Below are 27,117 nucleotides of genomic sequence, written 5' to 3' on the forward strand. Positions count from 1 at the left end.
AAAAAAAAAAAAAAAAAAACAAAGAATTTGAGGCGTAAAAGCAAAAAACAGAGGGAGACCTGTTTAAGCCTGTTGCTATAGAGTTCTCCGGCCAAAACTTTGTCGCCGAACAACGAAACGGCTTCCTTCACTGAACGAAATGGCTTTCTGGTATCAATCTCTGCCCTTTTGAGTTTGACACCTCCTGTTTCCATGTTGAATGGAACAAACCAAAAAAGAAAGTAAACTTGGGGTTCCTCCGGAAATTTGCGACAAAAACAGAGGACCAACTTTTAATGTTCTTCCCAACTTCCAAACAGAGAGAGAAAGAAGAGTGAATTGGGGAATTGAAGGAAGAAAAGAGGCAACGAAGAAATATTAGGATATGGCAAAGTAAGGAAAGCTTCGTTTCTTGGCTTCCAAGTTACTTGAATTCTGTTCATTTTTTGAGGTAACCGAGAGTGAGAGATGAACAGTTGAGTATGAATACTCCAAGATTATGTGCTTGTAGTTGAAGGCAGAGCTCCTTTTTAACTTAGTAAGCTACTAGGCGTTACCTTAATCAGCATATACTTAGCACACCCATTAAGCTTGTAATCTATTCCTTTTTTTGTCTTCCTGCCACACATATCGGTTGGAGATCTTACTCGGGTGTGAAAAATCTTTCATTAATAGACAAGTGTTTAAAATTATGAGACCGACAATAATAAGTAAAGGTCAAAAGAGTTAGTGGTGGATTTGTGATGCTATAAATGGTATTAGAGCTAAACATGGGGCGATGTGTTAGCGAGGACGCTCGCCTCCATGGAGGTGGACTATGAGATCCCATATTAGTCGGAGAGGGGTTAGTGGTGGGCTTGAGATGTTACAAATGGTAGACACCGAGTCGTGTGCCAACGAGCGTGTTGGCCCCTAAGGGGAGTTGGACTGTGAGATCCCACGTTAGTTAGTCGTGGGGTTGGGATGTTACAAATGATATCAGAGTCAAACCCACAATAGGGGTGGACGGTGAGATCTCACATCGGTTGGAGAGGAGTTAGTCATGAACTTGGGATGTTACAAATGATATCAGAGACACACCCGCGAGGACGCTGGCATCAAGAGAGGTGGACTGTGAGATCCCACATCGGTGGGAGAGGGATTAGTCGTGGGCTTGAAATGTTACAAATGGTATTAGAGACAAGACATCAGACGGTATGACAACAAGGATGCCAGCCTTCAAGCTATGAGATCTGACGTTAAGGTTGTCTGAGTTCGAATTGACCAAACCAAGAACAAACCACTTCGTCTTCTCCGTCCCTCTTCTAATTTCTCTCCATCTGCCCAAAAATCTTGTGTTGACCAAACCCTTTTTTAGGAATTGGGATCCTTCATCAAAGTTATCATCTTTTTTCATTAAAGTTAACTGTTTCAACTACCCCACCTCAAAGCACCTTCTCCCCGTTCATTGTTGCAACTGTATCGACTCCTTCCCTTCCCTCTCTCCCTGCTTTCTACCGCTTCTTACAATGTCGCTTCCTGCCCTTGGATCTTTCTCTCCGCTAACATCTCTGGCGTTCAGGGGCCGCCCTCGCTTCGTCATGTCCGGCCGATCCAAAGCCCTCTCTGTTGCGCCAATTTTGACCAAGTTTCAGAAGGATTGCGACACCCCTTTGCCGGTATTGCGCTACGTGGCCGATGCAATGGCCGACGATATGCGGGCTGGGCTTGCTATCGACGGCGGCAGCGATCTCAAAATGATTCTCAGCCATGTCGACACTCTGCCAACTGGGTATGTTTGAAAGTTCAAACCTTTCGCTTATACTGCGTCGTTTTAACTGATCGTGAATTTGTGAAAAGGAATGAGAAGGGATTGCTTTATGGATTGGATCTCGGCGGCACCAACTTTCGGGTTCTTAGGGTGCAATTGGGCGGCAAAGAAGAACGTGTTATCGCCACTGAATTTGAACAAGTTTCAATCCCTCAACACCTCATGTTTGCCACATCTCAGGTAGAACAATATTAGTGTGTTAAACTGGATTTAATGTTTCAAACATCCTTAATCTCATCGAAGCAATGAACTTCCTTGTTGTTCTGAAGGAGCTCTTCGATTTCATTGCCTCTGGTCTGGCAAAATTTGTAGAGGGAGAAGGCAACAGATTCCACCTCCCTCCTGGAAGAAAGAGGGAGATTGGATTCACATTCTCATTCCCTGTGAACCAAACTTCCATTGATTCTGGCATTTTAATCAAGTGGACTAAGGGTTTTGCTGTCTCTGGAACGGTATTATTTTCCCCATATTTTAGTTTGCCACTGTCGAAACGACATAGCCATTGATTGTTTCGAACTCGTAACAGGCTGGGAAAGATGTTGTTGCTTGTCTAAACGAAGCCATGGAACGACGAGGACTAGATATGCACGTTTCCGCCCTTGTATGTTCTTGCTCCTATAACCATCCTTAGAAAAGGTTTCTACTTTGATGCATCATTGATTGTTCATAATCGAAAACAGGTAAACGACACGGTTGGAACCTTAGCTGGAGCTAGATACTACGACGATGATGTCGTGGCTGCTGTGATTTTAGGGACCGGAACCAACGCTTGTTATATAGAACGAAAGGATGCTATTCCTAAGCTGCAAGGCCAGGCATCCTCTTCGGGGAAAACTGTATGTATCTCTAGTTTAGTAGATTATTTCATCGACCGCAACTTAATGTCGTTTTTTCATTGCCAAAAACTCGTTCGTTTTAGATTATCAACACGGAGTGGGGAGCATATTCAAATGGTCTTCCTCTCACTGTTTTTGATAGAGAGATGGATGCTGCCAGTATAAATCCAGGGGAGCAGGTGAGTTCTAGTTTATAAATGTTCATACAATGCAGCTTATCCATACAGCATAGAAATGTAATGTGTTTATGTATTTGCGTGTTGGGAAGATCTTTGAGAAGACAATAGCAGGAATGTATCTGGGCGAAATTGCTCGTAGAGTGCTTTTGGCAATGGCTGAATTCGCCCCTCTTTTCGGCAAATCAATTCCCGAAAAGCTGTTTAAGCCGTTCGTCCTCAGGTATCGCCTGCACCTCATCCTTCACTCATATGTCTTCATGACGAACAATGTGTAGCAATTGTATGCAGCACTCCAGATGTATGTGCTATGCATCAAGATGTTTCCAATGACCTTCAAGCCGTTGGATCGATATTGTATAACGTTTTCGGGGTAAATGTTTTAAGCTTTTCATGTCGAATCTTGGTTCTAATACGGAAATAACGTCCGAACACGCACCGATTTGCGGAAGGCGAGAAAGAACATGAGAGTTAATGAGCAGATATTGTTCAGTGTTCCTAATCTGATTGGTCCAATGCAAGCAGGTGGAGTCGGATTTAAGTGCAAGAAAAGCTGTGGTAGAGGTGTGCAACACGATTGGTAGGCGGGGCGGGCGATTGGCAGGGGCGGGAATAGTAGGAATCCTGCACAAGATTGAAGACTTTGAAGATGTAAAGCTTGGAAAGAGGAGAGTTGTGGCGATGGATGGAGGATTGTATGGGAATTATCCACAGTACAGAAGGTACCTTAAAGAAGGAGTAGCAGAGCTTCTGGGAACAGAGTTGGCTAAGAATGTGGCCATTGAACATACCAAGGATGGCTCTGGCATTGGGGCTGCTCTGTTGGCTGCTTCAAACTCTATTTATAGAACATGATTTCTAGACGGGAAAACGCTTCGTTTTTTTTTTTTTTTCATTTCTAATTATGATAATAATTGTAGCTTCTGTATTTATTTTTGATTGGTTTGAAGCTATGCGATGACATTTTACAATTTATTTGAATTTTTTTTTTGTTGTGAGATCCCTCTCTGAATGAAGAGAGGAACGGTTGAAAGAGGAAAGAAACATTTCTTTTATAAACTTTGGAAACTTCTTCTCTAGTAAACACGTTTTAATTGACCGATCAAAGAGCAGCTCAACCACATGCTTGAAAATGCTTCCCCATTCCACGACTTCACTGAACCGCGATTGTAAGATGCGACTTTGATGAAGTCCGACCAAAAAAATGGGCCAATGGGTCAATGAGCTCGATTTAGGATTGGGCCTCGTATTACAGCACACATTAATGGGCCTGTAAAAAAATTCTGACCCAATAAGGCAAGGGTAATCAACGCAACTTTTTGCACAGAATTCGGCCTCCGACAATCAACGCAACTCAGTGCACCAAAATTCGTCCTCCGATAATCAACGCAACTTTGTGCACCAAAATTCGCCCTCCGACAATCAATTGGAGTTGGATTCGTCGATCTTCCTTCGTCATTTTCAAGAATGGTCTGTCGGCTTTCTCATTTTGGTGATCTTAAAGGTAGTCTCAGATTGTAAGGTTTTGACATTATCATTTGATCTTTTGCAGATCCGATTCATACTTCTGCAAAATAGGCAGGGCAAGACCCGTCTGGCTAAGTATTACGTTCCTCTTGAGGAATCCGAAAAGCACAAGGTCGAGTACGAGGTATTTTTCCAATTCCCTCGTGAATTTTGTTTCTTAATTCTCAGATTCCAATTCTTTCTTTCCAGGCTAAGTTCTAGGTCTTTTCTTTTGATTCAATTGCAGGTTCATCGATTGGTGGTTAATAGAGATCCCAAGTTCACAAATTTCGTTGAGGTGAGAACTTTTTGTTGTGATTTCGTGGGTTTATGTGATGAAATTTTGATCTTAGGCTGTTGCGTCCCAGTATTTGTCGAAATTCGAAGCTCCATTCTATTCAATTGATTTCTGTTGAAGTGGAATGACGTTAATCGCTTAACCAAGTTCTCTGTTGCTTGAGTTCTTCCATTTTATGTCATCGTTTATTTAATTTCTGGATGTTTTCTATGGAAGTTTCTTTCAAAGAGGGTGATGATGACTAGCTAAGGAAATGGTTATTGTTTTCTGGTTTATGTAGGCATAGTTGTAGATTAACTTGTGTTGTGATAGAGAGTTCATTCTTCACGATTCTTAGCCGGGATTTGTTTCGTTTCAGTTGACATTTTTCAATTTCCTTTTGAGCATGAATCTTATCATTCATTTGTTTACTTTTACTTGTGGGCTGCGTAATGCTTTCATCTCGTTTTTATGTATGCTCTAGCTTATTGCAATCTCCACCGCTTTTGCAGTTCCGAACACACAAGGTCATCTACAGACGATATGCAGGATTGTTTTTCTCCCTTTGTGTGGACATAACAGACAACGAGTTGGCCTATCTTGAGTGTATTCATTTGTTTGTGGAGATTCTGGATCATTTCTTCAGCAATGTGTGTGAGCTCGATTTGGTTTTTAATTTTCACAAGGTTTGTTCTTCATTTTCTTACTCTTGCTTCCACCATATTGTTTACCAATGTAGGTTCTGTATATCTGTTTTGAAACACTGGTCTTGCAACTCTCCTTTCACTTGTATGGATATCATGTGATGTTTGTTTATCTATTCTATTTATCAAGTAATTAGCTATACCGGTTGTCGTCAATTTCTTAATTGAAGAACAATTTATCTTTCCCACTACCTGATGCATTTGCTGCATTCTCTGTTTGTGAGGCTCCAATTCAAATTCTTTGTGAACAAATGTTCCATCTTACTCTATTCAGTTTCTTATTTTCAACAATGGCAATCAAATTCCTTGCATATTTTCTCGTTTCCTTTAGTTGATGACGATTCTTGCATATATATTTGCCTCCCTTCTAGTTGTTAGTTGTAAGTTTGAAGATTCGTTATTTCAGATTTGTTAATGTTGTAATTGTTGTGTTGAATCTGCTACCAAATTGATCCCCATTTTTATGCTGAATCTGATGAAGGTCTATCTGATACTTGATGAATTTATTCTTGCTGGAGAACTCCAAGAAACCAGCAAAAAGGTAAAGTATTGTCTGCTTATTCTTAGTAATTGTGATTTTCCCTTTACCTGACTGTCAAAACACCTGCCGATACAATCGTCATAGAGTTGTAGATGTTGTCCATGCCTTGCCATGAAGCCACATCATGAGCTGGAGTATCAGTTTTCAAAGAATTTTATGTTCTTAGTAACTTATTCATACGGATTTTATTTGCCTAAAATCTCACGTCTAAATTACTTTTTTCCTTCTTCAAAAAACTTTCAGGCGATTATTGAAAGAATGGGGGAACTGGAAAAGCTGGAGTGAAGATAGTACATGTCAAAGAGCTAAGATTGCAACTTGTTTTCCGTGACAGAGTTGATTGTGTTACGATTTCAGTTTTCTTTGTTTCCCCCACAGTATATTTTTCCATGTGGTCTTTGTTGTGACAGATAGAGTCCCTTGCATCACCTTTGCATAGTTTTTGAACATTTCAGAACATCAACCCTCTATAAATAGTGAAATCTACAGTATTCATTCTTGTTGATACACTTCTAGAATCGAAGTTATTATCTCAATTATTCTTTATTTTGGATATGTGTGATCTGAGATGTAACATCATCATTATAGAACATTGCCTAGGGACACTTGTGCCTGCCACCATGTGTAGTCATGTTAGCATAGCAGGGACAAACATCATAGTTGCCTGAAGTGCCTGGTGGAACGCATTGACAGCGAGCGCAGCAGGTTCCACATGCTCTCTTGCAGATCTTTTGCCTCGACGATAATTGGCATCTCGCATCACAAGCTTCCCCACAATCTGCAATAGATTCAGGTATTGGTCAGGAAGCAAGAAGCATTAACATAACAATGTGGGTGCAGGTGCTCAAATCTCTCTGTTACCTATCTCGCCAGGAAGAGGGCTATCAACCTGAGTTGTGCTAACCTGAAAGGACACAATACAGTGAGGTAATAAGGCCACAAAGTTGAGAGTATAAAAAATGAACAGAGAAATCAAATGGAAGAAGGATTACCATTTGGGCTGATTCCGTAAGGGGCACAAAAGCAAAAGCAATAAGAAGCATAGCAAACACAAGACCTTTAGTTGCTGCCATTAGAAATCTGGATGGGGTATTGGTTATGCGAGAGGTGTCTGTTTATAGGGGGTTGTTGAAAGGGAATAAAGTGAAGAAATCTAAGAAGTTAGGTAAATATTTTTTGGTTGAGATGGGAATCTAGAATGTGGTAGGTGGTGTCTTGGGTATAATTGGTATGAAATTTGCTTTGAGTAGTAGGGCATGAACACGGGTGCAGGTATTACATTGCATATTTTCTCATAATGTTCGGGAAACTGTTTGAAGTTGAAATATTGTGTCGTAAGAGAAAGGATCAAGTTGGTTACTCGAGTTTGAGCTTTGAAGTCAAGAAATGGTACATTCAAGAGTCTGTCGGGTATTACATTGCATCTTTTCTCATAATGTTCGAGAAACCGTTTGAAGTTGAAATATTGTGTCGTAAGAGAAAGGATCAAGCTGGTTACTTTTGAGGTTTGAAGTCAAGAAATGGTACATTGAATAATATAGTGTACATGAGTCCAGCAGCAGAATTTATTATTTTGTTTTGTTGCGGCCATTACGATCAAAATTTAGAATTTTAAAAAAGTATATACAAAACATAAAAATCAAATTTGAAAAATTATTTTTGGTGTAGGCCACTCATTCCCCCCACAATCTTTCAAATGTTTTTTTTTTTTTTCCCCTTAAAAATTGGAACTAAATATTGGAAAGGAACTTCGAGTGAATCCCGACCGTGGATCTGCGTAAGACAAAATCTGAACGGCTAGGGTTTGGGCTTGGGCTTGAATTGGGCCGGTTCAGGCCTCTGAAAGTGAAACCCTAGAAGCTCCTTTCACTGATATATAAGGATGTGGTGTAGGGGTTTGGAAAGCACAGTCGGACGACAAAATTTCTTCATCTCTCTGTAATTTTTCAGTGTGTGTTTTTGGCATTATTAAAATGCAAGTGGGCAAAAAAGCGGCGAACAGATGATGAGCCTATAACCATTGAAGGGGAGCTTGCAATTAATTTCTTATTTTAGTTCTGCAAGCAATGATCATTCTCATACTTCCATGACTCTGATGTTCAAAGCTTTTGCCTTTTCCTTCTTTTCTTTCTTTTCTTTCTTTTCTTTCTTTCTCATCTTCACCATCACTATCGTTGATTGCCATGCATTTTTTTTCGTTTTTTCGTTGATCAAAATTCATTTTTTTTTTCGGTTAAATAGAATCTCGAAGAAATTTTCAGGTAGATGATGAATAGCGATACCATCTTGTAAAGCAGAGTAGATAAGTTGCCAAATTCAAGTTGCCAAATTGCCATTGCTCTGCCTTAAAATGATTGATGATTGAGGCTGCTGCTGCTACACCTCCAAGATCCTAATTGCTTGATTGAGGTTCGACTTTAAAATGAAATACATGAGTCTATACAAGTTTATTTTTTTTATTTTTATTTTTAATTTTGCATATAAATTTTATACTAAATATATTAGAAATACGCATTTTTTCATAAAGTTGGCGTAAAGATTAAAATAATAATTTTTTAAAGTTAAAAGTCATTCTTGAACGTAAAAAAGTGGTACAAGAATAAGATGCTGAGAGAAAAGTGGTAAAGAATTAGATTCCTGAAAACAAAAGGTCATGCCAAGTACACATGCTCTCGGAAAATTGTATACCGTACACTTCCCGGTGTTGCATGCAAGTACAGACTGGAAAATTTTGAAATGAATGTATCGGGTAATTTCATAAAAAAAAAAAAAGAGGGAATCTCCGGCAGCATTCAATGCGTTATAAAATGCCAAATCATGGTCTTTCATAAGAATGAATGCCCATACCCACTGAGGATCGTCTTTTGTTGCTGGATTCGAATCCTATAACAGATGCAAAGTCCTTAAATTTGATAACTCATATGAGTTCTTGATCATCTACCTTTCAGTCATCCTTGTAGAGGAAGCACTAACCAGGCATTCCCAAGGAGATGGCAAAGTCAAAGTCAATCTAAAAACAAAAATTTAGAACTACTCTACTCTGCGAACTGTACATAAGTGGGCTGTTTTATGGGCGGAATATTGACGTTGACCACAGTTTGCATGACACAATCATTGAAGTTGAGCCTCATTGCAGTACCTCTTGAAGCTCAAAGCCTCGTCAGCCAGAAACTCGCTGTCACCATCCAATCGAATCGGTAAATTCATGATTGATTAGTGAATGTATATTATTATGCAAGCGAAAAACAAAAAAGAGAGACAGAGAGACAACTTACAAAATCCGCTCAGCCATTTGCAATGGCTCCCACCTAGGACTCCAAGGATAGTCGGTAATAAGCTGCGACTTGATGGGCGCACCATGGGAGTTGAAATGCTAAACAATATATGGATATAATTAGAAAGAGGGGGCATCTCAACAATGCCATTCCTAGTCATAGCGAACAGAAAAATCCTTGGAAACTAGAGTTACACAAATTGCACCTATCATGTCATTTGATCACTTCAAGACGTGCAACCTTACAAAAATTGGTTTACCAAAGATTCATTATCAACATATTTATGAAAAATGTAAATGAGAACGAAATCTGCAGTAATTCTATCAAAACTACAAGAAGAGTTCCCACGACCACAGGAGACATGTTGATGGAAAACAAACGTCCAAGCATATATTTATGGCACTTATCTGTAAGGTATCTTCCTTACTATGCATTGATAATCAGAGAAAAGGATGCCACAAAGGGAAATACAACAGTAACCCAGCCTATCAGGGAGGGTCTAGTGATCTCTCCCCTTTATGATAAACAAAGCACACAAAGTACGTGATATCACAGTACTCGATCCCCTAACCTTTATACACACTTCACCTTCCTAAACGTAATCCCTTGTCCCCCACCTTACACGGAAATTCATAACTTGTCAATGGTGTAATGCCCCCTTCTTACCCCTCCTTGTATATTGAATAGCAATCGGGGATCTCATACAATCATGCTAACTAGTAAGCAAAGTTGATATGTACGAGAATTTTCAAGATTTAAGACAAAGTTACATTACCTGAGAACTTTGCAGCACCAGAGAAGGCTGTTTCTTCGGAAATTGGCTTGAAATGAGGAAGTGCGCCTAGCATTAACAAGAAATTCCCAAAAACAGAAGGGAAGGAAAATGAAGAAAAGAAAACTTTTCACACATAAAACCATAAATAAAGTTGGAAAAAAAATTAACAAAAGATCAAGGATAATACATGCCACATTGACTCAAATCTAGAATCAGCCATATTGTTGATCAATGATCATGAACTGCATCCTATACCCTATCTGACCAGACCAATGCACACTATCTTGGTTTAATATAAAACCAAAAGGATTTTTACAGATCAAATTACATTCATCACTGATTGAGTATGGTTTGTGTGTGCGTGTGTGTAACAAACCATTAACAATTTGAAAGAAAGATTTGTGTGAAGTCATGTCCTGGAAATGTCTCAAGAAACTTGACAGGATGGAGAAACCATTTGAAAGGATAAATAGTTGTAAAATGTCTTGGGTATCATCCAAAATTTTGCAGCCAGCAGGGACAATAACTGACAAACGCCTCGGCAACATAATCAAACTTGACATTATGAATTTGTCCGAGGTTCATGTTATGGTTCTGTGTCAAGGTGGTGTATTTTATGCAGACGTCACTTTTCTGTGATGATTTGGAGAGATTTCTCAGTGGTAAGTGTTAGTAAGCCAACTACAGGTTTATCCAAAAGAAAGAAAAAGGTAATCCAAGTACATGTTGGGATAAGTCAAAGCTTGTCAGCTTCTTGAACAATCGGTGTTCTGCATTATTAACCGGAATATTTGATTAGATAGAAATAGGTGAACCTTCAAGAATGTAGAAAGGTCTTGAGAGGAAGTTTAGAGTGAGTGTCGCTCTCTTCAAGGCTTCTCTTTGGATGTTCTCTACAAAATTTTATTTCTTTTCCTTTTTACCGTTTAGAAAATAATTCACTGTAATGTTTTTGATGTTGAGGGATCTTTAGTTTCAGGGTTCTCTCTAACAAAGAAAAACTGAGGGCTATCTTTGTCATCACTGGACTCTGGAATTTTGTACTAGATATTTGGGGGGTGATCGTCTCCAAAGTTAAAACTATTACATCTGAATCTCTACTGGCCAGGGAATAAATCCTAACAACGGAAGATTTTGAGGAGACGGAGAAGCAGTTATTCTGGTCGAGAGTTAAAGAAAGCTATCAAAACCAATCACCAGAGTCAACTAAAAGTTACGTGAACAATATCTTTTTCACAGTAAATAATTGGAAAAATTCCATATAACAACATTCTTGATAGTGATGGGATGCTACATATCAAGTATAGTAAAGGTCACTTAATACCAGGAATGTGAACACCCCAGAGGCAGTGATAACTGTAGCCGTTCGACAGAACACCTAAAAAACAAAGAAGTTCATGCCATTACTGAGATGGGATGATCCGGGGCATGCGCGCACATGCACATAAATTAATAGTTCGATAATGACTTTAAAAAGGAGAAGAAGATAGATGGAAATAAATTTTTAGGACTTTAAAAAGGAGAAGACGATGGATGAAAATAAATTTTTAGGAATCTCACCGGGTCAGCTTCTAAAGGCCTTCCAAAGAAGGAGTCCAACGCCTCTATAAAGCCTCTCCTAACATCAATCAATGAAACTGCCTCCAGAACCTTCATCAGAATGATAGAAGTATAAATACTCTATTTTAGGCGATTTCCAGAATCAAGGCCCAGTTAAACAACCCAGAGGGAGCCATCTGACCAACAAAAATGTAACCAACCTGTTTCTCAAGACTCTCTTCTAGGTGAGGAAGATATTCAGCCATGCACCTTGCAGTCAGTTAAAAAGAGAAAAGTGAAATCACTTTCAGCACCCAATCCTGACCGCGAAAGGAGATATAAGAGAGAGAGAGCATCCTACATTCCATCTATCCATGAAGGAAGTTTGATATCCTCAATGGATAACAGGGCCTTCAACTCAGATGTAGAAACCAATTTCAGACGAGGTGCAACAGGAGTAGATGCATATTTTCTCACCACAGGATATAAAACCTACAAACAAATTATGAGAATGGGAAAAATAGAGGAACGGAAAGACCAGAAGTTCAAAGAGAGAGAAAAGTAATAGGAAACCTGCAAAAATATCTTCTGTGGATGCCTCCACGGGCATCCAGGAATCATCTTGTTAATATCAATGTCTACCAGCGGCACAGCAAATTTGACCTCCTCTGGCTATGCTAAAGTTCAAAGGCATATAAGGGACATGTATAAGAATGAAGAGAGAGAAAATAGAGTCCTTAGTATTCATCTATTTACTGATATTCAAGGGAAGTGTAACCATATACTTCAAACTATTACCTTCTCAAAACCTGAACTCAAATGCATTTCAATTCCCTGCACATAGGTATGGTTTATTATTTTTGGATTTAGTTAACCAGTGTAAATGAAAGATTCTTAAGGAGAAACCACAGACATCAAGGTCCAGCCGCTTGCCTAGCAATAGGAATACATAGTTATAAGCAAAAAACACATACTGAGGATGGTTAAACTTCTACCCTAAGATTTTTTCAAGCGTGAAAAATCTGGAATAATTATCTGGCCGTGGCAGCAATTGTCTCATTCGGATTCCAAAGATGAAAACAAAAGGTTTTATACACCTCTACCGGCATCCAGTAAGATAATATTATCAAGACACCGAGCCCAGTACCTCACCCCTCAAATTCATAGGTTAATTCAAGTGATCACCAAGTTAGAGTTAACAGTCTATCAAACCTTATAATGAAGAACATTACCTCCCTAGATAACATAGTACAAAGTTCAAACTTCAATCTTTCATCATCAACTCCTTCAACACGTTTCCTTTGGTACGACACATATCGATCCCTTGAAAAAAGTAAAGTTGCCATTAAATTCAAGGTGAGTTATACCCAAGGCATTAAAAAAGAAGGATCAATCACAGGAAAGTCCTGAAAAACCTTAGTTCTTGAAGGAGGCTAGTGAGCCGTGATGGATCTTTGCTGTTCCAGTCACGTAGACAGTTCTGTAATGAATTATGATCTCGTTCTCCTTCATCAACCTTACTTGAGAATGGATGGAAATTTTCATCTTCTGCTCCAAACATAATATCAGGAGCAGAAAATGGTGTTTCAGCATTGTACATGATGTCCCCTACGACATGTAAGAGCTATCAAACAGCTAGGTACGGTGACTCTACAAAGCATTCAATACAGGGAAAGGGAAAAGAATTGAAAGGATATATGAAACTACAATGGAAAACAAGTCTTACATCTGACGAATTCAAGGCAGTAAGGTACGATCAGCGTGAACCTATCAATAATTCCAGGGCAGTGTCTACTGCCAGACCACATGTTCTCAATCTGAATATATAAAGAGTAGGAATAAGTGATTCGTTCTCGTTTCATATTGCGATAAGATAATGACATCATATTCTATGTTCGTGGTGGAAAAGGGGAGGATGGAAAGAAAGAACACCCAATATCATTCATTTCCGATCAATTCAGTGAACTAATCTAATTCCAAACCAGTACAAACATTACCATCAATTTTGTTACCACTGAATTTTCCAGGGAGAGATAGGAATCCGAAATGTTACCTTGACGGGGAGAGGAAAGTGGCTGAGCAGGTAATTGACATGAGCAGCAATGAGAGGTGGTACAGCGTCGGAGGACATGGCTGTAGCAGCTAAACGACGGAGCTACTTGGTTTATCTCCGGCGAGCGATCTAGAGAGCCACCGTCAAATCCAACTGAAACACCAATAAACAGCTGATTCAACTTAAGAAATTCACACCACTACCCTCTTGCTGCAAGAGGCCTCCATTTACTGATCAAAGAGCAGCTCAACATGCTTGAAAATGCTTCCCCATTCCACGACTTCACTGAACCGCGATTCTAAGATGCGACTTTGATAAAGTCCGACCAAAAAAATGGGCCAATGGGTCAATGGGTGTGCTAAAATGGGTCAATGGGTGTGCTAAAATGGGCCCATGGGTTAATGGGCCTGTAAAAAATTCTGACCCAATAAGGCAAGGGTAATCAACGCTACTTTGTGCACAGAGCCGCCGATAATCAACGCAACTTTGTGCACCAGAATTCGGCCTCCGATAATCAATTGGAGTTGGATTCGTCGATCTTCCTTCGTCATTTTCAAGAATGGTCTGTCGGCTTTTTTGGTGATCTTATCAAAGGTAGTCTCAGATTGTAAGGTTTTGACATTCTCATTTGATTTTTTGCAGATCCGATTCATACTTTTGCAAAATAGGCAGGGCCAGACCCGTTTGGCTAAGTATTACGTTCCTCTTGAGGAATCCGAAAAGCACAAGGTCGAGTACGAGGTATTTTTCCAATTACCTCATGAATTTTGTTTCTTAATTCTCCGATTCCAGTTTTTTCTTTCCAGGCTAAGTTCTGCTAAGTTCTAGGTTGTAACGACTCAGATTGACGGACCGCTAGCAGATATTGTCCTCTTTGGGCTTTCCATTTCGGACTCCTCAAGGTGTCTGCTAGGAGAAGGTTTCCACGTCCTTATAAATGGTGTTTTCTCCTCCCTAACCAATGTGGGACATCACAATCCACCTTTTCGAGACCAGCGTCCTTGTAGGGCAAGACCTGTCTGACTAAGTATTACATTACTCTTGAGGAATCCAAAAAGCACAAGGTCGAGTACGAGGTATTTTTCCAATTCCCTCATGAATTTTGTTTCTTAATTCTCCGATTCCAGTTTTTTCTCTCCAGACTAAGTTCTGTTAAGTTCTAGGATGTAACGACTCAGATCGACTGCCGGTCGATATTTTCCTTTTTGGCTTTTCCATTTCGGGTTTCCCCTCAAGGCTTTAAAACGCACTAGGGGAAGATTTCTTCCCCACCCTTACAAATGGCGTGTTAACCAATGTGAGACATCACAATCCACCCCCTTCGAGGCTAGCGCTCTCGCTGGCACTATTTCCTTCTTCCAATCGATGTGGGACCGTCCCCAAATCCACCCCTTTGGGGCCAGCCTAGAGTTCTTACTGGCACACCGCCTCGTGTCTATCCCCTTTGGGGAACAGCGATAAGGCAGGCCCATCTTTCGGTGACTGGCTCTGATACCATTTGTAACGATCTAATCCACCGCTAGCAGATATTGTCTTTTTTGGGCTTTCCCTTTCGGACTTCCCCTCATGACTTTAAAACGCGTCTGCTAGGTAAAGATTTTCACACCCTTATAGGGTGGTTTGTTCTCCTCTCCAACTAACGTGGGTTCTTTTCTCTTGATTCAATTGCAGATTCATCGGGTTAATAGAGATCCCAAGTTCACAAATTTCGTGTTGAGGTGAGAACTTTTTGTTGTGATTTTGTGGGTTTATGTGATGAAATTTTGATCTTAGGCTGTTGCGTCCCAGTATTTGTCGAAATTCGATGCTCCATTCTATTCAATTGATTTCGTTGAAGTGGAATGACGTCAATCGCCATAGTACACAAGTAATGGTTCTGGAAGAATCCAGATTCCTTATAAAACGAATGAAATGGGGCATTGACAATTAGCTTGTGGAAGATTGGTAGTATTGCCAAACCGCTCCCTCTTCCTCTCCTACTTCTTTCTCGCGTCTGCAACTCAGACCTAAATTCCCTCTTCTCTGTATTGCTACCACCTCACAGGTTTGCTTCTTTAGATTCCCCTTTTTCCCCTCTCGATTTCGGGTTTCTTGCAATTTCTTCCTCCCCAGGTTTTTTCTTGTGCTGTTTATATTGCCTTCTTTGTTTATTCAATTTTGGCTCGATGGTAATTAGAAACGTGATTCTTATTTGATTACTCGTGGGATCGCATTGTCATTGTGGAGGCTCCGGTCTGAACTTTTGTTGTTTTTCGTTTTCTAAATCGAGATTTGATTATGCTTATTTGTTTTGGACAGTTTTTAGTGTTGGGATTGTGCATAATATTATTAGTTTCGATGCGAATGTTTTGTTTGTTGATTCGGTCTGGAGGTTTTCATTGGTACCTCGATTCTAAGTGGTGTGTTCTTTGTAGAGAGGTTTTGGAGGTTCGGAACCTCATTCTTTGCCTTATTTGTTTCCCATGTAGATTTAGTTTGAGATCTTGTAGTCAATTGGGATTTGGAATTGTCTGAGATCTCTTAGTCAGGAGTCCACGACCGATGCCCTGTGCTTGAAGAGGTTTTGTTGCATCCACCCTTTCGTGGGAGATGCAGATCGCCTTCACAGGCCGTTCTCTTGATTGTGTTGTGAAACTTTTTTTTATTGGAGAGGATCGTAAGGGTTTTTCAACACAAACTTTAAAGACATTTCAGCACTGAATTTATGATATCCCTTCAAGCAACATTGACTCCCTCCAATCTACCTCTAAAGTATATCCAACAAACCAAAAGCCTGAAGTAGATTTAGTAGGATGCCTAGCAATAAAAGTAAGAAGACACATAAAAGAACATGAAAAGGAGATAATCTAAAATATCAACGCAGTGCATGATTGCTTGTGTTATCTTTCTTGTTGAATAGGAAGGAACTACGAGCTTAGACTAGGGTGCTTGAGACTATGTAGGCTAGACAGAACCCTAGAATGAGGATTTTAGAGTGTTATCTTTCTTGTTGAATAGGAAGGAACTACGAGCTTAGACTAGGGTGCTTGAGATTATGTAGGCTAGACAAAACCCTAGAATGGGGATACCTCTAAAATACTGTGCATTTATGCCCGCGAAGCGATTATTAGCAGATCCAGACCCCACTATTCCAACTATTCCAGACCACGATAGGATTGTGAGACCTTGAAGTTTTTTTTCTCTCTCTCTCTCTCTCGAAGCTTATACAGATTCCTGTTATGGGAGCTTTTTGTTTTGGGTGAGTCTTTTTCTTTAAGTAATTGAAAGTTATGATGTCTTTTGCACCTTCAAGTATTTATTTTTTTCAAAGTCAAAGATAAACAAAATCAACAATTATGCAGAATCGTTTGCTCATCTGCATCCACATTCATCTCAACACAAACTTTAAAGACATTTCAGCACTTTGTGCACCGAATTCGGCCTCCGATAACCAATTGGATTTGGATTCGTCGATCCCTTCGTCATTTTCAAGAATGGTCTGGCGGCTTTCTCATTTTGGTGATCTTAAAGGTAGTCTCAGAATGAAGGTTTTGACATTATCATTTGATTTTTTGCAGATCCGGTTTATACTTTTGCAAAATAGGCAGGGCAAGACCCCTCTGGCGAAGTATTACCTTCCTCTTGAGGAATCAGAAAAGCATAAGGTCGAGTGCGAGGTATTTTTCCAATTCCCTCATGAATTTTGTTTTTAATTCTCTGATTTCAATTTTTCCTTTCCAGGCTAAGTTCTAGGTCTTTTCTTTTAATTCAATTGCAGGTTCATCGATTAGTGGTGAATAGTGATCCCAATTTTAAAAATTTTGTTGAGGTGAGAACTTTTTGTTGTCCCAGTTTTTGGCCGGGATTTGTTTAGTTTCAGTTGACATTTTTCAATATTTTCAAAGTTATTTGTGTACTTTTACTTTTGTGGGCTGGGTAATGCTTTCATCTCGTTTTTTTTGTAAGCTCTAACTTATTGCAATCTCCACCACTTTTGCAGTTCCGAACACAAGGTCATCTACAGACAATATGCAGGATTATTTTTCTCCCTCTGTGTAGACAGAACAGACAACTACCTTGAGAGTGTTCGTCTGTTTGTGGAGATTCTTGATCATTTCTTCAGCCATGTGTGTGAGCTCGTTTTGGTTTTTAATTCTAGCAAGGTTTGTTCTTCATTTTCTTACTCTTGCTTCCACAAATTCCTTGCATATTGTTGTGTTGAATCTGATCCTCATTTTTATGCTGAATCTGATGAAGGTCTATCTGATACTTGATGAATTTATTCTTGCTGGAAAACTCCAAGAAACGAGCAAAAAGGTAAAGTATTGTCTGCTTATTCTTAGTAATTGTTTGCTGTGGCAAAATCTCCGATGGTCTGACAGAAAGGTTATAGGCACCACAAAATCAGCTCGAACCAAGCGCCGCAGATATTCGTTTGTATGAAGATCATGTTTATCAGGTGCATTTTTTTTATAGACGCAACAAATTTTTCTTCATATCTCTCAGGTTTCTGATAAGTTTTGGAAATTGGTTCTGTAGGTAAAGGTTCAGTCGCTGATAGATATGGAGATGTCACTTCGAACCTCGAAAACAAAACTGCTAGCTGGAATAGATCTGATCCGCCGACTGAAGGTATCTGCACTGGAGATCGAGAATGAGAATAAATTGAAGAGCAAGCGGTCAAGTGCCAAATGGTAGAGAATCTACCGGGCATATTGGAGAAATTAAGAAGCCCCAACAATGACAGCAATTAGAAGTGGAAGGATGGTGTCATTGCTTTAAGATGTGAAGTGGGGAAGATCAGAACTGACTCATTCAAACTGAAAGAGGAAGTTTCCAGGCTCTCACTATCAATACATTCAACTTCTCAGCAGGGAAACAAAAAAATAGGCGGCGGCAGACGGGGAAACAAAAAAGAGGAAGTTCCCGGGCTCTCACTATCAATACATTCAACTTCTCAACCGGGAAACAAAAAAATAGGGGGCGGCAGACAGGGAAACAAAAAAAGAATAGCCTCTATTTCAAATCTAGTTTCAGATTAGTTTCAGATCTAGGGACTCCGATGTTTAACTCTAATTTCAGGGTCCCTAAACTGAAGGACAAAACAAATTTGTGTCAGGGTTTGAGCTCCATTTGTGTAAAGACAAATTTTGTGAATAGTCAAGATTCATCTCCAATATAGTACAAAATACAATATTTCTTCATTTCTCCCTCTAAACCACCTCTACCACCTCTAAGTGATATGCGTGATACATCGTTCATATTGTAGAACTCATTTAGTTCATTCTATTAGTTCGGTTCCTCTGAAATAAGTATCTTAGAAATTTGGTAATCTAATAGAAATTTGATAATCTCACCAAATCTCTAATTGAATTTTTCTTCTTTATATTTTAAATCAATAATAATAAGAGAACGTACAAAATCTCAACGGTTAGGGTTTGGGCTCCATTTGTGTGAGACAAAGAGTTGGGCCGGTTCGGGTTTCTGAAAGTTGTTAGGGTTTGGGCTTGGGCTTGAGTTGGGCCGGACCAGGTTTCTGAAAGTGAAAACCCTAGATGTGCCTCACAATGATTGATGATTGAGGCCGCTGTGCGTAGACTTTCCTGGACTCTGATATATTATAAACCCTAATATATAAATTTTATACTAAACATATTAAAAATACAATTGTACTGCATTTCTCATTTTATTTTTGCTCTCTTTCTGCCAACTACTTTTTCTCCGTTCCATTTTAATCCCAAACTTTGAAGTAATTATTTGTCTTGAAACTTTTTTAAAATAACCATTTTTATCAGTGCATTATTTCATTCAATATTTTCAAAGTTGTTTATTTCATTTGTAATCATGTTTATATATATATATTAACAAAATAAATCATTATTTTTTAAAGTTAAAATACTAAAATTAAAATACTAAAAAAGCTACATAAATAAATAAATAATAATAATAAAAACAACACATAAATTTTGATTTATTCTCATCAAAGAACATATATATCACCAGATGAATATCAAAGGAATTGGACGTTTACACAAAAGTAACCTAAGAGTTGAAGTTATCTTATACGTTGGTTGTACAGGAGAGATTTGATCATTTTCCTGTTGGTCCGTCGTCATTCCGTCAGACCCCAAACCTGAATTCATGATGAAATAAAGAGTAAGATTACCGACTAAACGAAATTACATTAACGATGAACTAAAGACGAGAAGTTAATAAACCTGTATCTTTCCGCCAGAGGTGCCAACAAAGAGCAATCCTCCATCATCATCTGTAGTTAGGTACGTAATCTTTGCGTGGCTACCACTAGCACTACCTAATTTAAGTGAACCAATTTTTGTATACTTTTCTTTCGACAAGACCTCTATAATCATGCCCAATCTCGAGGCTGTAAACAACAAGTCGGTGCTTACAGCCATGTGATGGATGTCAACTCCAGGCGAAAAGGATCCCACCGTTATCTTGTTCGACAGCGAAAATGTCTTTCACATTCCAAACAAAAACGCAAAAGAAACATTATCACTTCATAATAACCATCACAAGTATTTGATTCAAGGGTTTATTTAATTTGGTTGATTTTGAGTACCTTGCCTGCAGTTCCATCCACTGCTGAACCGGCAGCAAACAGCAGGTCCCCGTGTAAGTGTAAGGAGTAGATGTTTTGTTTCCATAACAACTTTCTTACACCAGCATAGAATGTGCTTGTAGTATGTTTGGTCAAATCCACCTCCTGCCAATTATCAATACAACAATTTTGGTAAACCATATCACTAAAAATTGTCATCTTCCCAACTCCCCAGATTGATTAGATGTTGGGCTTGGTCATTACTGTTTTTTCTCATTAATTGAAATTTAGAATTCCCTCTAATTCACTAAAAACGTTACTACTTGTGATAATGAAAGTAACGAAAGCAATAGATTTCTAAGATTAGGGGTACCAGTATACAGTCACCAGAGCAACCGCAATAAAGTTTATCTTCTGATAATGCCAGGGACTTGACGTATTTATTGAAATTTATATGCTTGGGAACTCCAGAGAAGTTGTACACCTGTAATATCCAACCCAACAAGTATATTATCTTATCAAGAGGATTGAATTCTATGGATATTGGTTCTTCCAGCTCTAGTAGCCTGAACCGAAGTTACCTTAACGCCAGTTCCTTGAGAAACAAAGCATGCAACATTGGCGTTGGCTTTCATGTCATAGATTGGCTCCTTCACTTCATGAACTTGAACGCACTGTATTTTTTCACACTTGACGGTCCATACCTGTAAGAGTGGTGTTTTCCGAGAATTAATGGTGGAAGTTTGATCGAAATAAGATTTGCTATCAGATGCCGTGAGAAAAAGGAAGGCCAATATGTCGTTCTCTTAGGGACTAAAATGCAGTAGAAAGAACCGCAGCCATAATCAGATTAGATTGAATCATGTCCTTTAGAATGTTGATTGATCCGATCACTATTGTTCAAAGAAACCACTACGTAATTTTTCTTTAGAAGAAAACTCGGCATAACATGAACAAACAAGTTTTACCCGGATTGTTTTGTCTAAGGAACCGCTGTATAATGCGTCGCCCGAAGAGGAAACACACAGGCATGTTACAGCTTTTGTGTGCTTGCGTGCTTCTTGGATCAACTTCAATACTTTATCTCCAGCATCCCAAACCTAAAAGCAGAATATCGTGCAGGTAGTAAGACAATATAGTGATTTTACCCACGATCTGAACTGACACTAAGGTGGCACATACGACCCGTCTTGTTCAGATTTTTACCTTGATGGTTCCGTCCGAGTGACTGCTTAAGACCCGCCCATTCAGATGAACCAGGGACAAAACCTCTCCATTTGAGCTGGAATCTAGTGCACCAACTTCCGTATAACTCCAGAGCTCTGTCTAATGGGCAGACGATTAGTAGTAAGCTATGGATCCACTTTTAGTGTGAACTAAGAACAAAACAATTTCCCCAAACCCGACTTACTGCATCAACGGATGGCACGTTCATCAAGGCTTTCATTATATCATTGACCACCAAAGAGCTTCTCCTGAGCTTTCTCAACGTTTTGTTGATGGATGTTGCATGAAGTCCCAGTTCCTCAAGTGCAGCTTCGTAATCAGTAACCAAGTTAGTTCGGTTTCAAAGAAATATACATACTAACTGTCAGAGTTGCAAATAAAACCCACCTGGGTCACTAATGAAAGTTTTCAAAACAAGGCATGCTAAAATCTTCTCCTCCAGGCTGTTAGAAGATTGGAGAACGTTTACAAGTTCATCAAGCAAGGACCTGCGAGCAGTCTCTTGTACTCCAGTATCTGGGAGCGTCGAAACCATGTGGCAGAGCCAGGAAACAATGACAAGACAGGACTTCGCCATCTCTAATGATTTACTCTTCAGGCATTCCTTCATAACTTCAAAAATGTACCCTTTTTCATGGTTACAAAGAACAAGTGCTATCCTCTTCTCCCATACGCTGACTGCCTTCTCTTCCTCCTATAGCATGTATATCTATGATTCAGAATCGGAGAGACGTACAGTGAAATAAGTTCCATAGAAATTATAAATTTTAAAAATAGAAACCTCTCTCTCTGATAATTCGTAGTCAGGCTTCCTCAGTCCCTCGGCCTTCATCAAAGCATTGTAAGGCTGATCAAATCCTGCAAGTTTGAGCAACCACGCTTTTGTGTAGGACTTCCCCGAGGAAGTGAATCGCCCAGATAGATATAATGAAGCATCTACAGCTGCAATTTGAGAATTATAGTTGTCCTTTCTTCGAAAGGCTTCAAACAGTGCCTCTATAGATTCTTCTCGGTAAATGCTCATTCTTCGTGGTTCAGTCTGACACAAGGAAGATTGTCTATTAGTTTCCATGTGAAAATGATTTTCGCATGCAAGCTGTTAAGGGATCTAGTCAAACCAGGAGATCCAGCTGGAGAAGAAGAGAAGCAATGCCCGGTTGTTGCTCAATTGGAGCCATTTGAAGATATGTAAGAAGTGTATGCATCGTACTGAATGCTCCTTCATCTTTAATTGTCTGCAAAATTTGATTGCATTTTGTCCGTCTGTAATTCCCCAACAATGATCAGAAATTGAAATTGAGTTATGATGCGGAATTAACCAGAGGCAGTTATTAGATAAACATGGGATTGCGATACATGACAAATACCATACAGGCCATACGAATAATTTGACTCAGGTTTTGGGAGTTGATAATGCTGCTATTTTAATGAAAGAAAACTGGTTGAAATGTAGTTTATGGTGAGTGATAGTATTTATATAACAAGCGTTTAATTTTGACCCAAGCCACAAAATGCAGGAGAAAAAAAAAACAATTTCAAGATCAGTTGATTTTCAGTAGTTGAAGGCTGCTTAGACCTTTGCCCACTTTGTTATGAAAAACAACAGCTTCATCTTTTATTGTTCATTCATGAAACAAGGAGCCCACCATATAGGCAACTTAACTAGAGAAGTAATATTTAAAACTGATTGCACAACAAGAGAAATTTGTTTTCAAGTGAATTAGTATTATACCTGTGCATCTGAACCAGCTCTGACAGAAAAGCCACACACAGGCCTCTATCGTCATCATTTCCAGTATGAAGGAACTCAAGAACTGGAGCAAGCTCAATCTCCTCTACTATTGAGTCCTTGCAACTTTGGTCGACCCGCATACAACATAAAAGTATGGAAAGTATTGGCCTCCTCACTTCTACCCTACCCAAAAACTTGACTAATGCAGGGATTCCTTCAGCAGAGGTAAACCTCTCAGCATTCCTGGACTGGCTAGTTTCATCCCCTCCCATAAAAATCTGTTCGAGCATTGCGATAGCAGCATTTTTTGGCTCTATTACAAACGGAAGATGATCAAATTCTTCATTTTTCTTCTGGATCATCTGGGCTAGGGAAGGTATGAGGTCATGAGCTGACAACTGAGTAAATGTAGGCCTTAGCAGGCACATAAGAACAGAAGCCTCTGACAACCCACTCGTCAGCAAAGAAGCTAGGCAATCAAAATCAGAATCTAGACTACTAAGGGACTCTCCAACATTTCCATCAGCACAAATAAGCTCCGAAAGAACGTAAATCGAGGTTCTGAGGACTTCTCTCTCACGGGAATTTAACAGTACTTCCACAAAGCCGTTCACAACAGCCAATTCGGATAAATAAGAATGGACCGCTAAATCACCTTTCGAGTCCTTCCAGAACCCTGCTATAGCGAGCACAGCTGTCTCACATTGTTTCAAGCTTTCGAAATTACAAAGACAAGAGACAAAAGGTTTTAAACTGTTAATGATTTTCTCAACTGTGGCCTGGGATATTACACTGGTCGGCGATGAAGATACTGCTTCTTGCATTAATCTTTTGCCTTTTTGGTTAAGAGACTCGTACGTACTGTTTAGAGGAATGTGAAATGGTCGGCAAGGAGTAGATGCCAGAGAATTCGCCATTTTGAAGGAAGAACTGACAGTACTTACTACTGATGTACCAGTCCAAGAACAATCCTGAGCAAGATCAGGATGCTGTTCCTGCCAAGACGTAATCAGTCTTTTCAAGACATAATTCATTTTAGGCATTACAGTTGAAGACAATGGCTGCCGTGTAATGGGGCAAGTTGTATTTCCTCTTTTCAACCATTCCTGAATCGCTTTTCTTTCATAAGTCTGTCCAGTTTCAAGAGTAACAGGCTCACTGAAAATCTGACCTGTTATGGGGCATACGAAATCTTTAGGGGGTCGTACTATATGTGTCACAATCTCAGACGAACGACTTCTGCTTTCCTCCTCAAGTTTATCGATTAAACTGTAGAAAATTTAAGAAGTTTCAAGGCATTTATATTGTGTGAAAATAACAGCTCCAATTAATGGAAAGTGAAATATTGTAATTACCAATTCTCGAAGTCTTGGTTACTCACGTCGTTATAGATTGCATTGTGCGTTTGTCTATATCTTCTCCTGTGGCGGTCTTTCTTCAAGTCCAAAATTGAAGAGCAATTGCAATTAAAAGACATATTTGCCAAGCGCAATTGTGCAAAGAGGGAACATGAAACAGAAAACAGAAATGCATCGAAAAGAAGGGTTAAGAACACAAGATTAGTACGAGAGAAACACTCACTTCACCCTCAGACTCTACTGGACTGAAGCTGTGATCGCTTCCTGTAGCTGGTGATCTGGGGACAGAGGTAGCAACACGTTGCCCGCCGAAGCGACTAGATAACAGTCGCAATGCAGAACGAGATTCATTTTTACACTTCTCATTCGCTGTTGGAGATAAGACTTTCGGTGAAGGGATTGAAGGAGATGAAATTGGAGAAAAAATGGTGGGAGAATGTTTGCAACTCCCCATTTTCGACGTCTCCCCTTTAGGTCCTATTTGCTCATCCTCTGACGTCCTTGTGCTACTAGGTGAGAGTAATTTATGTGTCACGGTATCGCTAAGTTCGTAAGAATCGAAAGGTTCATGATCAGAATCGTTCTCAATCTCCTCTAGTGAATCATTCTAGAAAGATAAATCAAAACAGAGCTTATGTTATTACTGAATTACGAGTATAACCGGCAGAGTTCCTTCTGGCGTATATATTTAGACCTTTCTAGCAATTGAAATGATGAGAAATGAAATTTGAACTCAAGACAAACCTGAGCATACCGCCCTGCAAATTTCTCTGAGCTGTTGGCTGGACTGGAAGTCCCCTTTGGCCTATTTGGAACACAAATATTTGGTTAGAAAAATAAAGTAACAAATTAGAGAGCCATCCTGAGAATTTTGGAATCAAACCTGCTTGCTTCTGTTGCACCATCTTTAGATCTTAGCAAGATGGACGAAAAGCCGGCACTCTTGGGTAAAATAGGTCCAAATTTAATGTAATCGGGAATTGAGCGGCTAACTTCATGAAGAGGAGTCATAGGTGGCTCCGCGATTGGCAACATCGGGGCAACCTTCTTGGTAGAGCTTGAATCAGAATTCATACAGTCCTTGAAGTATTTAGCAAAGAGCCTCGAATTCTCGTCCAAAGATTCTCCATAAAGCTTCTCCAACTTCTGTAATTTCTCCACTTGATCAGGCCTCAGCGAAAATATCAAAGATTCGTTGAAGAATTGATCTATATCAGCTGTGAAGGATAAATCAGAAGAATCAGGAATCACTTCGATCACAAGCCTGTGCCTCTCCTCTGAGTACCACCCAACGATTGAACTCATGTGTGGAAGAAAGAGTTCTTTCCAGAGCTCAGGAGCAAAATCAATGCGTGAAAAGAAGGGATCCACAATAAACATCTCAAGAATATGGAGGGCTGAGTTGTGAACATTTCCTCGCAATTTCCAGAGATAAGAAAGATTTAGGTGAGCCCAAGCAGAAAGGTAGAAATTGGGAACTCCAGCAGTTTTCTCGTTAGAGTTTAACAAGGCACACACTTGAAGCATCTTCTCCGCATGGTCAAGCCGTGCAAACTTAGTTTCTATATTGGATGTGTTGAGAGCCTCCTCAAGGGCTTCAATACCCCAATCCAAATTCGCCAGCACTGCTTGATCGGAGTACCTAACCTCTGTATCTTTGTCATGGCTTCCGTCTTCAGCTGCCAATCTCTCGGCACATTGCTCTTTGTGAAGGTTCCTGTGCTCTTTATTCATCAAGCGACCTCGAGTGAAATCATCAATGGTGGCAACCAATAATCTCACAATGTCCTTCTGGTCCATGGCAAACCTATATTCTCCAGCCATCCTTCGCCACAGTTCTCCCCTCCAGTTCGCTCTTTATTAATGTAAAAAGCTAAGACGTAAAATCATTGCCTCTAATTGCTTTTTCTTCAGTTGCTCAAAATCTATCCGGTGGATAAGCTTACAAACACATTTCAATTCTCAATCGCCATTTCTTTATCTACCAACAATCAAATCAGACGATCAACACCTTGTTACAGTCTACGACGGATATTAGGACAGAATTCTAGTAAACGATGACAGAACAGATGTATCACTGCTAAAGATTACACAAGGTGAAAATATCAACGAAAATTGGTTTCAGAAACAATCGTGCAGGTGAAGCAATGAACTGAGCTCCAATCAAAGTTGATCCTGGACTTTTCTTCAGCGAAGTAACTTCATTCTGTTGTAAGAATCACTAAGCAAACTACACACGAAGAACTAGAGAGGGAGAGTGATTGCGACGAATTAGGACATAGTTCGACTAAAACAATGACAGAGCAATATCATCGAACGGTTGCATAGAGGGAAAACATCAACAAAATTCAGTTTCAGAACAAGCATTCGGGAGAAGCAGTGAACTGACCTACGATGGAAATCGAAGTTGATCCAGGACTTGTCTTCATCGAAGCAACTTCATTGCCGTGAGCATCACTCGCCAAATGATTGATGGGCGGCAGCTGGATGGGGGAAGATTTAGCTGCCGGCCTCGGTTCTGAGAGAGAGAAGCAAACCGAAGACTTGCAATCATTTCTTAATTAATAACTATCGCTTTTAGCATGAGAATTAAAAATTAATAAGGAATTGGAACCGTCGTTTAGCGATTATGAAAAGGGAATGCATCATCGCCGTTTTGGTTCAAGAAGGATTGGAACTATCTAAGCCACATCCTATTTCCAACTTTCATTAACTGTCTTCAAATTTTCCAAATGACCAAAACGCCCAGCTTTTGGCGGGAAATTTACCGACCCTACAGTTGTGGACC

General features: G+C 39.6%; 6 protein-coding genes and 1 long non-coding RNA gene across 13 annotated transcripts in view; 3 read left to right on the forward strand and 4 right to left on the reverse strand.

Moving 5' to 3' along the window:
• LOC111443369 (WEB family protein At1g75720) overlaps window positions 1-399 on the reverse strand; it is a 1,460-nt gene extending 1,061 nt beyond the window's left edge. The window contains exon 1 of the mRNA XM_023081159.1: window positions 60-399. Within this exon, the coding sequence (XP_022936927.1) occupies window positions 60-194 (135 nt within the window). The 5' untranslated portion in view covers window positions 195-399. The remainder of the gene's footprint in view (window positions 1-59) is intronic.
• A 901-nt stretch (window positions 400-1,300) lies between these two features.
• LOC111442571 (hexokinase-2, chloroplastic) lies at window positions 1,301-3,759 on the forward strand. Of its 2 annotated transcripts, XM_023079980.1 has the most exons (9): window positions 1,301-1,750; window positions 1,819-1,969; window positions 2,059-2,241; window positions 2,316-2,390; window positions 2,470-2,625; window positions 2,709-2,804; window positions 2,894-3,024; window positions 3,093-3,174; window positions 3,327-3,759. In XM_023079980.1, the coding sequence occupies exons 1-9, from the start codon at window positions 1,488-1,490 to the stop codon at window positions 3,654-3,656; spliced, it is 1,467 nt and encodes a 488-aa protein (XP_022935748.1). In that variant the 5' UTR covers window positions 1,301-1,487; the 3' UTR covers window positions 3,657-3,759. The 2 variants fall into 2 exon arrangements, with proteins under 2 accessions (XP_022935748.1, XP_022935747.1); XM_023079979.1 differs by lacking the exon at window positions 3,093-3,174 and having other exon boundaries at window positions 1,368-1,750; window positions 3,241-3,487.
• A 338-nt stretch (window positions 3,760-4,097) lies between these two features.
• LOC111443508 (AP-2 complex subunit sigma) lies at window positions 4,098-19,161 on the forward strand. Of its 3 annotated transcripts, XR_002710506.1 has the most exons (8): window positions 4,098-4,271; window positions 4,354-4,452; window positions 4,555-4,605; window positions 5,097-5,270; window positions 17,708-17,767; window positions 17,844-17,909; window positions 17,990-18,222; window positions 19,028-19,161. XR_002710506.1 is itself a non-coding variant. In XM_023081336.1 (7 exons), the coding sequence occupies exons 1-7, from the start codon at window positions 4,269-4,271 to the stop codon at window positions 18,146-18,148; spliced, it is 612 nt and encodes a 203-aa protein (XP_022937104.1). In that variant the 5' UTR covers window positions 4,098-4,268; the 3' UTR covers window positions 18,149-18,627. The 3 variants fall into 3 exon arrangements, 2 of the variants coding, with proteins under 2 accessions (XP_022937104.1, XP_022937105.1); XM_023081336.1 differs by lacking the exon at window positions 19,028-19,161 and having other exon boundaries at window positions 17,990-18,627; XM_023081337.1 differs by lacking the exons at window positions 17,708-17,767; window positions 17,844-17,909; window positions 17,990-18,222; window positions 19,028-19,161 and adding exons at window positions 5,770-5,829; window positions 6,073-6,336.
• On the reverse strand, window positions 6,279-6,923 carry LOC111443509 (gibberellin-regulated protein 1-like). The gene is made up of 3 exons (XM_023081338.1): window positions 6,822-6,923; window positions 6,691-6,733; window positions 6,279-6,607 (listed from the first exon to the last, which is right to left on the reverse strand). Exons 1-3 carry the CDS (start codon window positions 6,900-6,902, stop codon window positions 6,426-6,428), a joined length of 306 nt encoding a protein of 101 aa, XP_022937106.1. The 5' UTR covers window positions 6,903-6,923; the 3' UTR covers window positions 6,279-6,425.
• On the reverse strand, window positions 8,626-13,733 carry LOC111443505 (BRISC and BRCA1-A complex member 2-like). Its single transcript, XM_023081333.1, has 13 exons — window positions 13,472-13,733; window positions 13,145-13,235; window positions 12,834-13,026; window positions 12,651-12,741; window positions 12,217-12,252; window positions 11,992-12,090; window positions 11,780-11,910; window positions 11,640-11,688; window positions 11,440-11,529; window positions 11,204-11,257; window positions 9,880-9,945; window positions 9,105-9,202; window positions 8,626-9,004 (listed from the first exon to the last, which is right to left on the reverse strand). The coding sequence occupies exons 1-13, from the start codon at window positions 13,547-13,549 to the stop codon at window positions 8,941-8,943; spliced, it is 1,140 nt and encodes a 379-aa protein (XP_022937101.1). The 5' UTR covers window positions 13,550-13,733; the 3' UTR covers window positions 8,626-8,940.
• Window positions 13,861-16,982, forward strand: LOC111443510. Of its 2 annotated transcripts, XR_002710508.1 has the most exons (5): window positions 13,928-14,033; window positions 14,114-14,212; window positions 14,300-14,547; window positions 15,143-15,898; window positions 16,813-16,982. It is a non-coding gene; the product is annotated as an uncharacterized LOC111443510 (long non-coding RNA). The 2 variants fall into 2 exon arrangements; XR_002710507.1 differs by lacking the exon at window positions 16,813-16,982 and having other exon boundaries at window positions 13,861-14,033; window positions 15,143-16,565.
• A 249-nt stretch (window positions 19,162-19,410) lies between the features above and the next one.
• LOC111443503 (putative E3 ubiquitin-protein ligase LIN-1) lies at window positions 19,411-26,847 on the reverse strand. Of its 3 annotated transcripts, XM_023081328.1 has the most exons (17): window positions 26,719-26,847; window positions 25,213-26,310; window positions 25,074-25,134; window positions 24,553-24,936; window positions 24,327-24,406; window positions 22,972-24,240; window positions 22,358-22,502; window positions 22,021-22,278; window positions 21,627-21,933; window positions 21,424-21,548; window positions 21,219-21,338; window positions 20,981-21,112; window positions 20,594-20,716; window positions 20,386-20,496; window positions 20,034-20,177; window positions 19,669-19,929; window positions 19,411-19,583 (listed from the first exon to the last, which is right to left on the reverse strand). In XM_023081328.1, the coding sequence occupies exons 2-17, from the start codon at window positions 26,151-26,153 to the stop codon at window positions 19,563-19,565; spliced, it is 4,482 nt and encodes a 1,493-aa protein (XP_022937096.1). In that variant the 5' UTR covers window positions 26,154-26,310; window positions 26,719-26,847; the 3' UTR covers window positions 19,411-19,562. The 3 variants fall into 3 exon arrangements, with proteins under 3 accessions (XP_022937096.1, XP_022937097.1, XP_022937098.1); XM_023081329.1 differs by lacking the exon at window positions 26,719-26,847 and having other exon boundaries at window positions 25,213-26,345; XM_023081330.1 differs by lacking the exons at window positions 19,411-19,583; window positions 19,669-19,929; window positions 20,034-20,177; ... (1 more) ...; window positions 20,594-20,716; window positions 20,981-21,112 and having other exon boundaries at window positions 21,225-21,334.
• Window positions 26,848-27,117: the final 270 nt, after the last annotated feature.

The sequence above is a fragment of the Cucurbita moschata genome, unplaced genomic scaffold, assembly GCF_002738365.1.
Source record: "Cucurbita moschata cultivar Rifu unplaced genomic scaffold, Cmos_1.0 Cmo_Scf00005, whole genome shotgun sequence".
In the NCBI taxonomy this organism is placed as follows: Eukaryota; Viridiplantae; Streptophyta; class Magnoliopsida; order Cucurbitales; family Cucurbitaceae; genus Cucurbita; species Cucurbita moschata.